This window comes from Euprymna scolopes, chromosome 8, assembly GCF_053919585.1.
Source record: "Euprymna scolopes isolate OS-2025 chromosome 8, ASM5391958v1, whole genome shotgun sequence".
NCBI lineage: Eukaryota > Metazoa > Mollusca > Cephalopoda > Sepiida > Sepiolidae > Euprymna > Euprymna scolopes.
The window spans coordinates 41,794,294-41,810,203 of record NC_136489.1 but is presented as its reverse complement, the minus strand read 5'-3'; the positions used below and the strand labels follow the sequence as shown (position 1 = coordinate 41,810,203).

General features: G+C 36.7%; 1 protein-coding gene across 2 annotated transcripts in view; it reads left to right on the top strand.

Annotated features, from left to right (window-relative positions):
* LOC145283525 (exonuclease 3'-5' domain-containing protein 2-like) overlaps positions 1-15,678 on the top strand; it is a 319,857-nt gene extending 304,179 nt beyond the window's left edge. For both annotated transcript variants that reach the window (XM_080132391.1, XM_080132392.1), the window contains exons 10-11: positions 1,345-1,476; positions 15,372-15,678. In XM_080132391.1, coding sequence (XP_079988517.1) covers positions 1,345-1,476; positions 15,372-15,579 — 340 coding nt within the window. In that variant the 3' untranslated portion in view covers positions 15,580-15,678. The remainder of the gene's footprint in view (positions 1-1,344; positions 1,477-15,371) is intronic.
* Positions 15,679-15,910: the final 232 nt, after the last annotated feature.

Here is a 15,910-nt window from a genome sequence, read left to right as displayed (position 1 = left end):
AGAGATCACTCTGTATAGTCTTTGAAATGACACCCCTTACCTTTACTCAGACTCGACAAGTTGAAGTGATAGTCAAAATACATTAAAAACAAGTTCTAAAATACCATAGATTTGAAATTATTTTGAACTACAAATAAAAAGGAAGAATTCTAGAAAAAAATGTTTTGTTACAGATATTAATCAAAGTCACACTTCAGATTTCTTTCATTTATCCATTAAATAATATTTTTATATAATTAAATTTTATCTGTAACACTGGACTGATTAAAAACATACAATATTGGGAATTTTTTGGTTTGTTTGTTAATTAAAAACAGAGCTCTTTTTATTTTCTGCCTAGTCCTTCAAAGCCATCGGTCATGGTTTTCATACACCTGGTAGCAGTCGTGTTAAACTCCTATTTTTTGTGGTAATCACTTCCAAAACATAACAATCAACAAATATGAATTATGTTGTTTATGTAACTTACTCTAGCTACAACCCTGGCAACACTTGTGTCTTTCTTATTGTATTGGAACTTTAATGTATTCTCTTTTAGCAATTATGTCTGATTTTTAGCCCTTTTATATATCATGTTAAAATATCATTTTATAAGTATAAGAAACTTGGTCACATCTTTGAAAACATTATTTTATAAAGTAAATTTTAAAATTTTATAAAGCCAAATATTTTTTATTAAATGATTAAAATCATTTTTTTTAAAATATTTATTTCCTTATATTTAAAATTTGACCCAACCTTGCAAACAAACATTCATTTAAACTTACAGCGATTGTCAATAACATTGGACGTTTACTTTTCTCTCTCCATGAAGAGAGAAATCACCATTAACAAAATAAAGAGAAAAAAAATCTTTGAAAAAGGTGTCTTACAAAGAAAGTCTCAGAAAAAATGATTTTACTCATTTAATAAAGTGTTTTTTAACGTTATTTAGTTTTGTAAATTTTTCAAATTGATCAACTTACATCGTCTTTTTACAGTTATCTTTGATAAACTATTTATGTCAGAATAAATGTGTATATATATATATAGATCCAAATGTTTTTTTTGTTATTGCGCGTTCCTTCTTTCGACTATGTATTTTATCACATGGTTCCCCAGCAGTATTGATCAAATACCACCTCCCTTAAAAATATATACAAAATACTGATCCTGTGTGTTATTTTAGATGACAGAACATGCAAAATGATGGGCATGTGTTCAAGAAACCGAACAAAATACAAGATAATAGACATAAGTCTCAAAATACAATTTCAAATTTATATCATTTTAATTTTTAATCTTTCTTGAAATTTTTGAGAGACGTTTTTCAATATTCATTTTTTTTAAATGTTTATTTTCCAGGGCATTGGTTATGAATGGTCATAAGATTCCCACTGGAAGAAAAAAAGAACTGGAAGATTTACTTAAAGAAAATCTCCAAATTGAAGAATTAACAAATGAAACGCTTCATAACTGCATTAATATGGAAATAAGGTAATGAAGAGATTTCTTTTATCAGGGATTTAATTCTCTGCTTTTTAGTTGAATTTGCGTTTTTTTTTAATATAAATAGCTCAAGACAAGTCAGGAAGCCACTTGATGTAAGGATCTAAAAAATCAATGTAAAAAAATAGGTAAAATATGTATTAGATGGATAGTTTCCAACAAAGAAAACAGCAATTCTTCCCCCTTTATCAGTAACATTGCTTATGGAATGTGAGAACTAAAGGACGAAAAGATTCAGAAAAAATAGATTTCCACTTAAATTGCTAGAGTGTTCCAAGGATATGAATTCTCTGCTATTCTTTGCTAATGAAAAGCCGTCGACCACGCTAGAGGTGTCCTTTGAATAAGAATTTTTAATGAATATGTCAACACGTAAAAGTCCGCGACGGTATATTTTAAATATATTTTGGTGCTAAAAATCCTTGTTATAATTCTTTGGAGGTGTCTCCTGGACAAGAAAAGCTTAATAACTGAAGCGGAAATTACAGTAATGTATTTTATTATTACAGTAATGTATTTCATTCATAAACATGGGAGGGGAATTTATTTTCAAATATCTTTAATTTCGAATTAGAGACTCGGACTTATACTAAGTAAATATTAACCCCTCCCCCCTTTTTTTTTAATGGAGAGTAGACAACGCATTATGGATGTGTTATCGGCAGCTCGCGGTACTCTCGCTTCTTCTTATTTGTCCCTCAGTCCTCATTTCGAATGAGTGATTTTTCTGACAAAGGGTAAAGAAAAAGCTGCTTTCCAGGATGGCAGTACTTTGTGAACAGTAGCCTGAGATGTCGGAAATTTTCTGTTCCTATGTTTATCCTTGTGGCCATGTCATTAGTAAAGGTGCTGGAGGTAAACGTTTCATCTGGGCTGATGTTATCCGCCTGATAGTCAGGGACCCAAACCTTGGATTAACCACTAAGAGGCTATCCTATCAGCAGGTGCAAAGTACTGGGGCTGCTGTATTGCCATCTGGTGAATGGATTCTGAACCATGCAGTAGTTTCTGGTGGGGCCTCTCGATGCCATACTAGTGGGTAATTGTTACGGCTTTATCTTATCATGTGCTACAAAAAAAAAAAAAAAATTGATCTTTTTCTCTCCTACTCCAACCAAGTCTGTCGAACTGTTTCACAAATCCCAAATCATCAACATGAAATATCTCCAGAAAAAAATCACAAATAAACCTAGAACCCCATCCTCCAACGTAGACCTCTATTACCATGTCTCCTTCTCCAACATCAGGGGTCTATGTTCCAACGTTCCAGAGGTTGAAACCCAATTACAGGAGATGAAACCAGACATATTCTTTCTAAGTGAAACTCGAATAGGACCGACCACCTCCCTAGACGAATTCATAATTAAAGGATACTCTAACTTAACATCTAAATCTGACCCCCAAGATCGCCATGGGCATGGAATATGTGCCTGCATTAAAGATGGCTTCCCATGTGGTAGGGATATCTCCAGTGAAGACACTAATTTACCTTATATGTGCTTCCAGGTTGCACTTGCTTACACCACTGCATTTATATTTGCCCTCTATCGTCCCCACAACAGCAGAGTTACTATCTTTAAGAGTATATCTGAGAAAATTGACCATATGATGTCTGCTCATCCTTTGGCTAACATCCACATTTGTGGTGACTTCAATGTCCACAATGTGGAACGGCTGACCCACTCGAACAAGACAGATGATGAGGGGAGGTTCTCTCATGATTTTGCCATTGCCTCTGACCTCACCCAGATTGTTCACGAACCCACCCATGTGCCCGATACTTCCTGTCAGTACACTAGCCTTCTAGACCTTTTTCTCACAACTTCCCCTGAGCTATGATCATGTTCCGTTCTGTCCCTTCTGGGATCTTCTGACCACTCGGTTGTATCAGTTAAGATAAAAACGAAATGCAATAAGTCTTCAGACGTACCTCTCCACCGTACAGTATATCGATACTCTACGGCTGACTGGGATAGCTTCCTTACATTTATATCTGACCTACCCCTACATTCCATGTTTAAAAAGGATGTGTCCTCCATAGTATCAGACCTGATTGAATGGTTAATTGTAAGCATAGACCGATTCATACCATCCAAAAAATTCCAACAAAAACCTAACAGCCAGCCATTGTTCTCCCCAGAATGTGCTGCTGCCATTGCACACAGAAATCACTTTTTCCATAGCTACCAACGTAATAGATGCACTGTGACTAGAGCTGCTTTCAGGAACGTCAGCAACCACTGTAAAAGAGTAATAAAACATGCAAGAGAGCTATATGCTCAGTCTGTTAAATCCAAAGTTGCTGAGCAGCGGCTTGGTTCCCACCAGTTTTGGCAAATAGCAAACAGGATCCTGAACAGAAGTGTGTGTTCTATCCCAACCATCATCAATGGACCTGAGGTCATCTCTTCAGACAAGGTACCAAACTATTTGCCAAGAACTTTGCAGCTAATTCTACCCTACATGGTGAAGGCCATCAACTCCCCGTATTTCCTCCTATAACAGACAACACGCTATGCAAAATATAAATATCTGTGCGTGAGGTTGCTAAGTTAATCAAGAACCTTGATTCCAGTAAGGCAACTGGCCCTGATGGCATTCCAATTATAGTGCTGAAAAAGATTCAACCAGAACTTGCCTCCATACTTCCAAAACTGTTTAAGTGTTGCCTTAAAGAGAAGTGCTTCCCAACACCCTGGAGAACCTCATCAGTATGCCATGTATTTAAGAATTCAGGTGATAGGTCATCTCCCTCTCAATACAGACCAATGAGTCTCCTGTGTGTCATGAGTAAGTTGCTGGAATCCATATTAAATAAAGAAGTAGTCAACCACCTCAGCAGAAATAACCTTCTTAGTGACATACAATATGGTTTCCTTTCTGCTAGATCTACAGCAGATGTGCTAACGGTTATATCTCATAGGATTAATGAATCTCTTGACAAAGGCTTCCTCTCTAGGGCAATTGCTCTTGACATATCAAAAGCCTTCGATAAGGTATGGCATAAGGGCCTACTTCACAAGATTTCCAGCTATGGTATAACTGGAAATGTTTTCTCGATCATTAAATCATTTATCTCTGATAGGCTCATAAGAGTAGTGGTTGATGGGCAGAAATCAGAGGCCCTCAGTATTAATGCCGGAGTCCCTCAGGGGTCCATCCTGGGCCCAACACTCTTCCTGATCTACACCAGTGATTTCCCAAAACACATACTTTAATCATTCATTGACATCTATGCTGATGACACAACCATCTATGGCAACACATCTAAGGCCATAAATGACAAAGTTCTCTCTGATTCTCTCTCCTCTGATCTTGAGTGCATGGTACAGTGGGGGAAGACGTGGCTGGTTACTTTTAATGCTTCTAAAACCAAGCTCCTATCCTTGCATCATCAACTCTCTGATCCCCATCTTCCATCAATTGAAATGGACGGCTCTTGACTAGGGGAAGCTCCATGCTTTGATAAGCTTCTGGGCTTGACCTTTACTCCTGACCTGAAATGGAACACGTACATCAAGTCTGTTGCCAAGGTCGCTGGAAAAATGGTGGGATCCTTCTACCACTACAGAAGTTATCTCACTGCTGACGCAATTCTCTACTTATATAAAAGCCAAGTACGTCCAAGGATGGAGTACTGTTGCCACATCTGGGCAAGAGCTGCTAAAAACACTCTATCCTGCCACAAGAGAGACGTTGCGAGCCTGTCTTTATCGTTACTTCCATGACAGGTGCTCATCTGAGCTCCAATCCCTGGTTTCCCCCCAGCCCTTCTTTCATGAAAAACACCTGTCTAGCTGAAACCACTGTAAAAAATTGTCCCCACTCTTTATCTGTGCCAAAATCAAGACGTAGATTCCATGAACAAAACTTCTTTCTTAGAAATGCACGCCTGTGGAACTCTGTTCTGTCTGCCTGTTTCCCACCTGACTACAACCTGGATTTCTTCAAGTCCAACATAAACAAATTCCTGATGAACCGCCCTCTTGAGTAGACACTTTATCAAATCTCAACACTAACATACTGTACACGTAATAACCCTTATCCCTGAGTGGCTTCCGGGCCTTGATAAGTAGTGACCTCCTTGTAAAAAAAAAAAAAAAAATTTGGTTGAAATCTGTTTTCTAAATAAGAAAAAAACTGGTTTTTGCCAAATCACTAGAACTTTACCTTTTTATTTTTTTGTCACTAATTGGATGGATTTTATTTATTTATTTTTTAATTTTCTTTTTCTCTCTTCCTCTCTCTCACCTAATATTTTCCTGTTAGTTTTTTCTTGTCTTCTTCCTCATCTTCCTTTTTCATCATATAACAGTCTTTCTGAAAATTTATTGTAATAGTTCTGCCTGGTGCTACCAGATCAGGCTGTCTACTGACTTCTTGAGACGAAATGCACCTACAGATATGTTTTTTGTTTTCTATCTCCCTTTGCAAAACTTAATTATGTTCTGCAAAACTAAAAACAAAAACAACAGCCCCCCCTTCCCTTCCCCTTCTTATTTTTTTTTATTTTTTTCTACCCCTACCACTACTTCCCAACCCTGTCGGTGGGGCATTAGAATACACCGACTGCCCCCCAGCAGAGGGTAAAAGTCTTTCAACGGGGCTACCTGTTTGCCGTAGATGGCGACTCGTATCACCTTGGAACGGGATCCTGATAGTTGAGGGTTGCAGAGGACAGAAACAAGTTCCTCTCCATCCCAACATACTACTTTGGCCCTTACCTCGGTTAGACGGGCGGTCGGAGAGGCCCGCTCCGATCAATTGGCTGGTCATGTCCAGCTCTAAATCTGACACACATAACAAGAAAATACACTCACGCTCCCCACATCACACAATAAACAGATTTAGAAAGCGGTGGCTCATGGGTCAATCAACTAACTGGACAACGGACATGACTGGAAAACAAATATTATTACTGAAAATCATTGAAAATCACATTTAGTAAAAATGGATGAAGCACAGGTGCTCAGACCCACCAGTTGGACGAGTATGTCCTTCTTGTATCCCTGTTGTTGTTGGGGCGAATGGGTTTCCCTCTCAACACCTCCCATATAGGGCTCCGAGGTGGGTGGGGAGCAAGAAGGATGAAATAAAATTAAAATTAATATGAATAACAAAAAAAGCAAAAGGGCTCACTCCGATGTTTCGGATTACACAAGCTCAGACAGTGAGGAAGAATATATTCAAAAAAACATTAATAAAGAAAACTTCCCAAGATTCTTAGTCATTGAGATCCTAAGAGAAAAAAAGACTAGCGAGCTATCTCCTTTCTTAATCGAAAAAGTGATATCCCAAAACAGCAAACCAAAAACGGTAAAAAAAAATGAAGAATGGTAACTTACTTATCACAGTTGATAATTACAAAGATCCGAAAAATATCTTAGAAATGGAAAAATTCCATACTTACGAGTGTAAAACCTTCGCTCATGAAAGGTTAAACACCTCAAAAGGAATCATCAGAAGCCACGACTTAAGTCTAGCTACTAAAGATGAAATCAAAAACGCTCTTAAAAAACAGGGAGTAATAGATCACAACAGAATATATATTAAAAAAACCGGACAATCCATACCTACTAGAACGTATGTATTAACTTTCAATTCCCCCAAAGTCCTGAAAGAAATCAAGATTGGGTATACCAACGAAAAAGTAGAACCATATATACCAAGCCGATTAAGATGCTATAAATGCCAAAAATATGGGCATCACAGAGAAGCTTGTAGAGGACATGAAACATGCGAAAAATGTGGTTTAGGGAACCCAGCCACACAGAGAGCGAGTGCCCCAATGAGGCAAAATGTTCAAATTGCCTGGAAAACCACCCAGCTTTCTCCAAAACTTGCAAAATCTTCAAAAAAGAAAAGGAAATTACAGAAATGAAATATAAAGAAAATATCTCCTTCCCTGAAGCGAGAAAAAAGGTTAACTCCAACAAAAACATAAACACCTATGCAGATATTACCAAAAACCCACCCCAAACCAACCAAATTGACTACCAAAAATTACTTAACAAATTGATCTCTGAACTCACAAATTTAATTGAAACCCTAAAAAAAAACCCAAAATGAAACCAACAAAAAACAAATACTAACATACTCAAAAACTCAACTAAATGACCAAAACCAAACACAATTTCCAAAGAATAAAAAAGAAACTCATCAACAAAAACCACAATTAAACTTACGTGAAAGATCTAAATCACGAACTAGAACAAAAACAGACCATAAACATACAGTATCAGAAGAAATGGAAACAAAACAGGAAAACACAAAACCTCCTCCCAAAATGCCAAACAAACCAAAAACAGAAATTCTATTAATTGAAAAAGAAAATAAGTATGAATTAATTGAAACAGTAAGTCAGGAAGAACATGTAAAACGGAGCAAATCCAAAAGCCCCAGACCAAAACAAAAGAAAAAAACTCAGCAAAACCTGTCAAATGAAACACAAACACAGACAAGAGACACACCTTCCACATCCAATGAGATGGAGACGTGAACCAAAAAAAAAATAAATAAATATAAACTCAAGAAACAGAGAGACCTAAATATATGGACCTCTAAAACAACACTCCCCACAAAAATCAAACAATAACAACACAACAATGACCGGCACAATTATTCAGTGGAACTGCAGAGGCATAAAAGCAAACATAGAAGAACTACACCAACTCTCAGCAAAGTTAAACCCAGCTGTTATTTGTTTACAGGAAACTTTCCTCAAAGACAAACAAAAAATAAACCTAAATAAATACCAACAATTCAACTACATAAAAAATACTGATCTCCATGCTTCAGGTGGTACTTCCATTTTAGTCTGAAATGATATACCACACAACCACTTAGAACTTAAAACTAACTTTCAAGCAATAGCAATTAAAGTCACTCTACATAAACAAATCAATATTTGTTCCATCTACATCCCCCCCAAACCAAAAATTAAAAGAGAATGAACTCCAAAATATCATAAGGCAACTACCCACACCCTTCATCCTACTTGGAGACTTTAACTCCCACAATCCAATATGAAACTAAACCAACCAGAAAGGCAAACTCCTGGAAAAACTCATTAACAATAATAATTTATGTATATTCAACAATCAAACCCCAACATACCTATGCCCAACCTCCGGCAAATAATTTATGTTTATTCAACAATCAAACCCCAACATACCTATGCCCAACCTCCGGCAAAAACTCAGCAATAGACCTGACCTTATGTGATCCGTCAATTCTAATGGACTTTTCATGGTCAACGTACAATGACACTTGTGGAAGCGACCACTTTCCTATAATACTATTCCTATAATACTTGAAAATTTAAAAGTCCCCCTGGAAGAAGAAACTAAAAAATGGAAACTAAAAAAAGCAAACTGGGAAGAATACAAGAAATTATGCTCAAAACACCTCAATACAAATGAAAACATTCAAAACATTGAAGACTTCACCAACAAACTAACTACAATCGCCGAAAAATGTATCCCTTTCAAATCTACTCCATATAAACGCAACAAACCATGGTACACCAAAGAATGTCAAGAAGCCATCAAACTACGACGCAAAACCTTACGAAAATTCCAAACAGAACCTACCAAACAAAATTTAATCAACTTTAAATATCATAAATCAATAGCCCGGAAAACTATTAAAGAAGCTAAAAGAACATCCTGGCAAAAATATGTAAGCGAATTAAACCTCTCCACCAACCAAAAATCAGTCTGGAACATGCTAAGAAGCATGTCTGTGAAAAAAACGATGCACCCCATTAAACGTTTATCAGTAGACAATCACAGAAAAAAAAAACAGATAGCAGACTCACTAGCTAAACAGTTTGCTAAGAACTCAAATCAAATCAACCCAAAATTCCAAAAAAATAAAGTACAACGCTGAAAAACATAAACTAAACTTATCCTCAGACAACCATGAAACATACAACGAATTAATTTCCCTCGAAGAATTAATCAACTCAATAAAAAAATCCCACAACACTGCAGTTGGCCCCGATAAGATTCACAACGAATTCTTAAAACAACTACCAGAAGAATCCATTAAGTGCCTTCTAAATGTTCTTAACAATATATGGGAAAACAATCTATTCCCAGAAATATGGAAAGAAATGATAACTCCTCCAACCCCCAGAATTATAGATCCATTGCCTTAACAAGTTGCCTTTGTAAAACCCTGGAACGAATAGCCAACCAAAGATTAATATGGCACCTAGAGATAAACAACCTAATTACAAATATACAAACAGGATTTCGCAAAAAAAAAGAGGCACAATCGATCAAATAACCAGACTAGAAACCCTTATAAGAGAAGCCTTCATAAAAAAAACAACACATGACAGCTATTTTTTTCGATATAGAGAAAGCTTACGATACCACTTGGAGGTATGGTATCATAAAAGACATTCAAGACTTAGGCATAAGAGGACGATTGGCATTATTCATTAAAAACTTCCTTTGCACAAGAAACTTTAAAGTCAGAATAGAAACAACCTTATCAAACAACCAAAATGTAACAGAAGGCATACCTCAAGGAAGTATCCTATCCACAACATTATTTGCAATGAAAATCAATAAAATTATCCAAAACCTTAATCCTGCTTTGTCATCAGTTACAGATCCCACCACATCCATTCCCTGGAAAGGACCTTACAATTAAACTTAAATCGAATCAACAACTGGGCAATAAACAATGGATTCAGCTTCTCTAAATCTAAAACTCAATATGTTCATTTCTGCCCTATTAGGAAAATACATAATGACCCAGTCCTTAAACTAGAAGGAAATATCATACCTGTAGTCAACCAATACAAATTCCTTGGAGGCATATTTGATAAAAAACTAAATTTTATACCATACATAAACTATCTAAGACGCAAATGCAATAACACCCTTCAACTCCTCAGAGTGGTTGCCCACACAAAGTGGGGAGCAGATCAACAAACCCTTCATAAAATATACAAATACCTCATCCGCTCCCAATTAGACTACGCTTGCTTTATATACAGAGCAGCAAGAAAATCATATTTAAAAAGATTAGACCCAATCCACCACGGAAGCATAAGACTGATACTAGGAGCTTTCAGAATATCACCCGTAGAGAGCTTATTTGTAGAAGCAAACGAATATCCACCTCAAATTCGAACTGAAAAACTAGCTCTCCAATATTATCTAAAAAATCAAATCCACTCCATCAAACCCAGCCTACGAAAACATCTTCAACCCTAAATCCAAATACCTATTCGAAAGTAATGAAAAAACAATAAAACCATTTGGGCTAAGAATGGACTCTATACTCAAAGAAACCGAAATCATCACTACGAACATACATATCTAATTCCAAACATCCTTCCATGGAAAATAAAAACTCCAAACGTAAACCTTAACCTAAAAGAACTTCAAAAAGCAAAAACACACCCAAGCATATATCAAGAGGAAATTTATAACATTCTCAAAAAATACCCAAAACATCACCTTATATACACTGACGGATCTAAAGACAAAGAAAGAACAGCTTGCGCAGCGGTATCAAACATAAAAACCCTAAAGAAAGCACTACTATCAGAAAGTTCAATATTTTCAGCTGAAGCTTACGCTATAAATCTAGCTCTTGAAATCATCCACAACAGCAGTTACCAAAAATTTATTATACTATCGGACTCACGATCAGTTCTAGAATCACTGAAAAATAAAAGATTGGAAAACCCCCTTATAGTAAAACTCCTATGTAATCTAAATACCATTCACTGACCTGAAGCCTAAAATAAATGAGTTTCTTCAAAATAAATGGCAACAGGAATGGAATCAAAACACCTACAACAAACTATTTCAAATAAAAACCAAAGTAAACGAATACACCCTCACCCTTACAAAATCCAGAAAGGAACAAGTTGTCCTATCCCGCCTTCATATAGGACACACCAACCTCACACACTCCTTTATTCTGAAAAAAGAACTACAATCAAAATGCAACACATGCCAAACACCTCTTACAGTTATACACATCCTTATAAAATGAAAAACACTAACTAACCTAAGAACAAACCTCCTATGAAAAACCTATTCAAATACAACGATGCAGAAAATATCTTTAAATTCCTAAAAGAACTGAAAATATACCAAAAGATTTAAAACAAGGAAACTTCATCCTGACCCTAATCTTAACAGCCAGCCATGGTTCTCCCCAAAATGTGCTGCTGCTATCGCGCACAGAAATCACTTTTTCCATAGCTACCAACGTAATAGATGCACTGAGACTAAAGCTGCTTTCAGGACTGCCAGCAACCACTGTAAAAGAGTAATAAAACATGCAAGAGAGCTATATGCCCAGCCTGTTAAATCCAAGGTAGCTGATCAGCGGCTTGGTTCCCACCAGTTTTGGCAAATAACAAATAGGATCCTGAACAGAAGTGTGCGTTCTATCCCAACCATTATCAATGGACCAGAGGTCATCTCGTCAGCATCAGACAAGGCCAAACTATTTGCCAAGAACTTTGCAGCTAATTCTACCCTATGCAACGAAGGCCATCAACTCCCCATATTTCCTCCTATAACACAGAACACGCTAGGTAACATACAAATATCCGTGCATGAGGTCGCCAAGCTAATCAAGAACCTTGATTCCAGTAAAGCAACTGGCCCTGATGGCATCCCAATTATAGTGTTAAAAAAGCTTCAACCAGAACTTGCTCCCATACTTACGAAACTGTTTAAGCACTGCCTTAAGGAGCAGTGCTTTCCGACTCCCTGGAAAAACTCATCAGTTTGCCCTGTGTTTAAGAATTCAGGTGATAAGTCATCTCCCTCTCATTACAGACCAATAAGTCTCCTATGTGTTATGAGTAAGTTGCTGGAATTCATATTAAATAGAGAAATAGTCAACCACCTCAACAGAAACAACCTTCTTAGTGACACACAATATGGTTTCCGCTCTGCAAGATCTACAGCAGATATGCTAATGGTTATATCTCACAGAATTAGTGAATCTCTTGACAAAGGCTTCCTTTCTAGGGCAATTCCTCTTGACATATCAAAGGCCTTCGACAAGGTATGGCATAAGGGTCTACTTCACAAGGTTTCCAGCTACGGTATAACTGGAAATGTTTTCTCAATCATTAAATCATTTCTCTCCAATAGACTCATAAGAGTAGTGGTCGGTGGACAAAAATCAGAGGCCTGCAGTATTAATGCTGGAGTCTCTCAGGGGTCAATCCTGGGCCCAACACTCTTCCTCATCTACATCAATGACCTCCCTAAACGCATACTTAAATCATTCATTGACATCTATGCTGATGACACGACCATCTACGGCAACACATCAAAGGCTGTAAATGACAAAGTTCTCTCTGATTCTCTCTCCTCTGATATCGAGCGCGTGGTTCAGTGGGGGAAGATGTGGCTGGTTACCTTTAATGCATCTAAAACTAAACTCCTATCCTTACATCATCAACTCTCTGATCCCCATCTGGCATCAATTGGGATGGATGGCTCTCGTCTGGGAGAGGCCCTGTGTTTTGACAAGCTTCTAGGTTTGACCTTTACTCCTGATCTGAAATGGAACACGTACATCAAGTCTGTTGCCAAGGTCGCTGGAAAGATGGTGGGATCCTTCTACCGCTCCAGAAGATATCTACCTACTGATGCAATTCTCTATCTATATAAAAGTCAAGTACATCCAAGGATGGAATACTGCTGCCATATCTGGGCAGGAGCTGCTAAAAACAGCCTATCATGCCTTGACAGAGTACAAAATAGACTTCGTGGCTTAGTGGGGGATGATGCCCTTTTCTCTACCCTGCAACCTCTCTCCCACAGAAGAGACGTTGCGAGCCTATCCTTGTTTTATCGTTATTTCCATGGCAGATGCTCGTCTGAGCTCCAATCTCTGGTCCCCCTTGCCAATCTTTCACGAAAAACCTCAAATCAAAACGTGGATTCCATGAACAAAGCTTCTTTCTTAGAACTGCATGCCTGTGGAACTCTGTTCCATCTGCCTGCTTCCCACCTGACTACAGCTTGGATGTGTTCAAGTCCAACGTTAACAAATTCCTAATGAACCGCCCCCTTAAGTAAACACTTCATCAAATCTCCACACTAACGTAATGTACTTGCAATAACCCTTATCCCTGAGTGGCCTCCGGGTCTTGATAAGTGGTGACCACTGTGTAAAAAAAGAACAAAAAAACAGAATATATTTAAATCACCATACTCTCATATCTTAAAAAAATTGGTCTTTATAAAAAATTCTAAAAAGAACTCTTTATACAATGGTCATAGACCTTAAACTATATTGATGCATGTTGGCTTTAGGGCGTGTGGAGCCACCCTTTAATTGCCATTGCTCCCAGGTCCACTCTAACCCGGAGTGGTAGTACCTGTTAGGGTCCCAACTATGGGTTAAATAGAAGCCAACACAAAAAAAAAACAAAAAAAACAAAAAACAAACATACTCTATTAAAAAATGATTCTTCAAAATCACTGGATTCGGCATTAAATAACCTGAAAAGAGTTGATATGCAGTAAAAAAAAAAAAAGTTCTGCCGTGGAGGCTAAGATTTCAAACAGATTCAAGATAAGGGTAGGAAAGTTACATGAATTTCGTTTTATAGAAGAATGATTTTCTGCCCCCTCCCCCACATGCGCACTCAGTGACTTTTATTGAAACTGATTGGACTTTTTTAGGAAAAAATTGCTTTTGTGCCCTCCCCCCCACACACACACGAAGAGGTTCATGTCACTTAGGTTGAGAAATTTATCTCTAAATACTGTTTTTGCCATCGGCTACTCATATCCTTGTTTTATACAAATTGACCCAAATTAGATGCCATCCACTCATGGAATAAAATCAACAATTGAACCACATTTGGTACAAATAAACTTCAGTCTATGCCTCACTATTCAATTATAAGCCTATGTTGAACTCTAATACATTTCTTTTTTGATTTGAACTGTGATGGCGCCATCTTCAGTTCATAAATAGTCTGCGGATTGTTTAGTATTTGATAGACATTATCTTTAAGATAACCGCACAGATAAAAATCTTAGTATGGGGGAAAGGGTGTTAAGATCTGATGAGTGTGATAAAACATTGTTGGACAATCATGACTGGAGCTTGATGAACAAGACAGAAGTTTATCTGCACCAAATATATAAAAAGATTGTGAATTATTATTAACGATTCCATTGATGGCTGGCATTTAAGAGGTCGTGGGAGGATCATTATATATTTATGTATATAATCATTGGAAAAGTTTAGTTAAGGCCAAAATATTTGATTTATAATAGGGTTTTCATTTATTTGAAAAAAAAAAAAAACTTTTTGTATACGATTTCTAAGTGATTTTTCATGTATTTCTCTTTCTCTCTCTTAAAAGTCTATATTCCAGATTTCAAGCATACAAATACTTTGCTACCTGAACCACTTTGCTACAAGTCTGTTGAATACTTACATCTAGAACTTTCGGCTTGATCTGTGAAAAAATATTGGGATCCTCCCATTACTACTAAAGCAAAGCAAACCATTCATTCTCTCTCTCTCTCTCTCTCTCTCTCTCTCTCTCTCTCTCTCACATACTTCTGCAGACTAGATAATCTTTTCTTATTTATTTCAGAATCTTTAGTTTTTATTTTTATTCTGTAGTTGTGTTCTTTTGTTATTGGAATTAGAATCAGCAAAATGAAACAAGTAAACCACCACACACACACATTTTATGCTGTGGCTTATCCTTTTGTGCACCTTTGTTATTGGAATCTGGAAAAATATTAGAATAGTTGATATATCATAAAAATAAACAACGAAATGAAACCTAACCAAACTAAACCAACCCACACACTTATTTTTGCAAACTGGATAATCGTTTTTCTTTTTATCTATTTCAGAGTGTTTAATCCAGACTACACACCTCACGGCCAAGTTGTTGTCGATTACATGAAGAAACATAATAAACTTTTAGATTTTCAAAAAAGATGGCGGACTCACTTCCTGGAGACAATGAAACCCAGATTTCTCCCTGCAAAATGGTCTGTTGACCACAACCATGATCGTCTGATTAAATTCCTCCAACAAGATGATGAAGAGCAGGAATGACCTTGACATTTTTTCGTTTCACTAAAGCAGCCATATTGGTTTTATCAACACCCATCAATTAGATGGAATTATGAAATAAAATTGTTGCTTTAATAAAAATATTCATTTTTTATATTTTTATTTTTCTTGAAATGAATTGTAATTTTTTTTGTAATATATCTAAAATAATAAAAATGAAATAAATAAAATAATTCAAGGTTATAGTCAGCTAACATACTTCCTAACTTCCAGCATAGCGCTACCAGAAGTAAGGCAAATCAGTTCCTTCTCTCATGTCTGTATCTCCCCTGTGCTGCACTCTTTTTATTACATTTTTCTGATCATTCTTTTT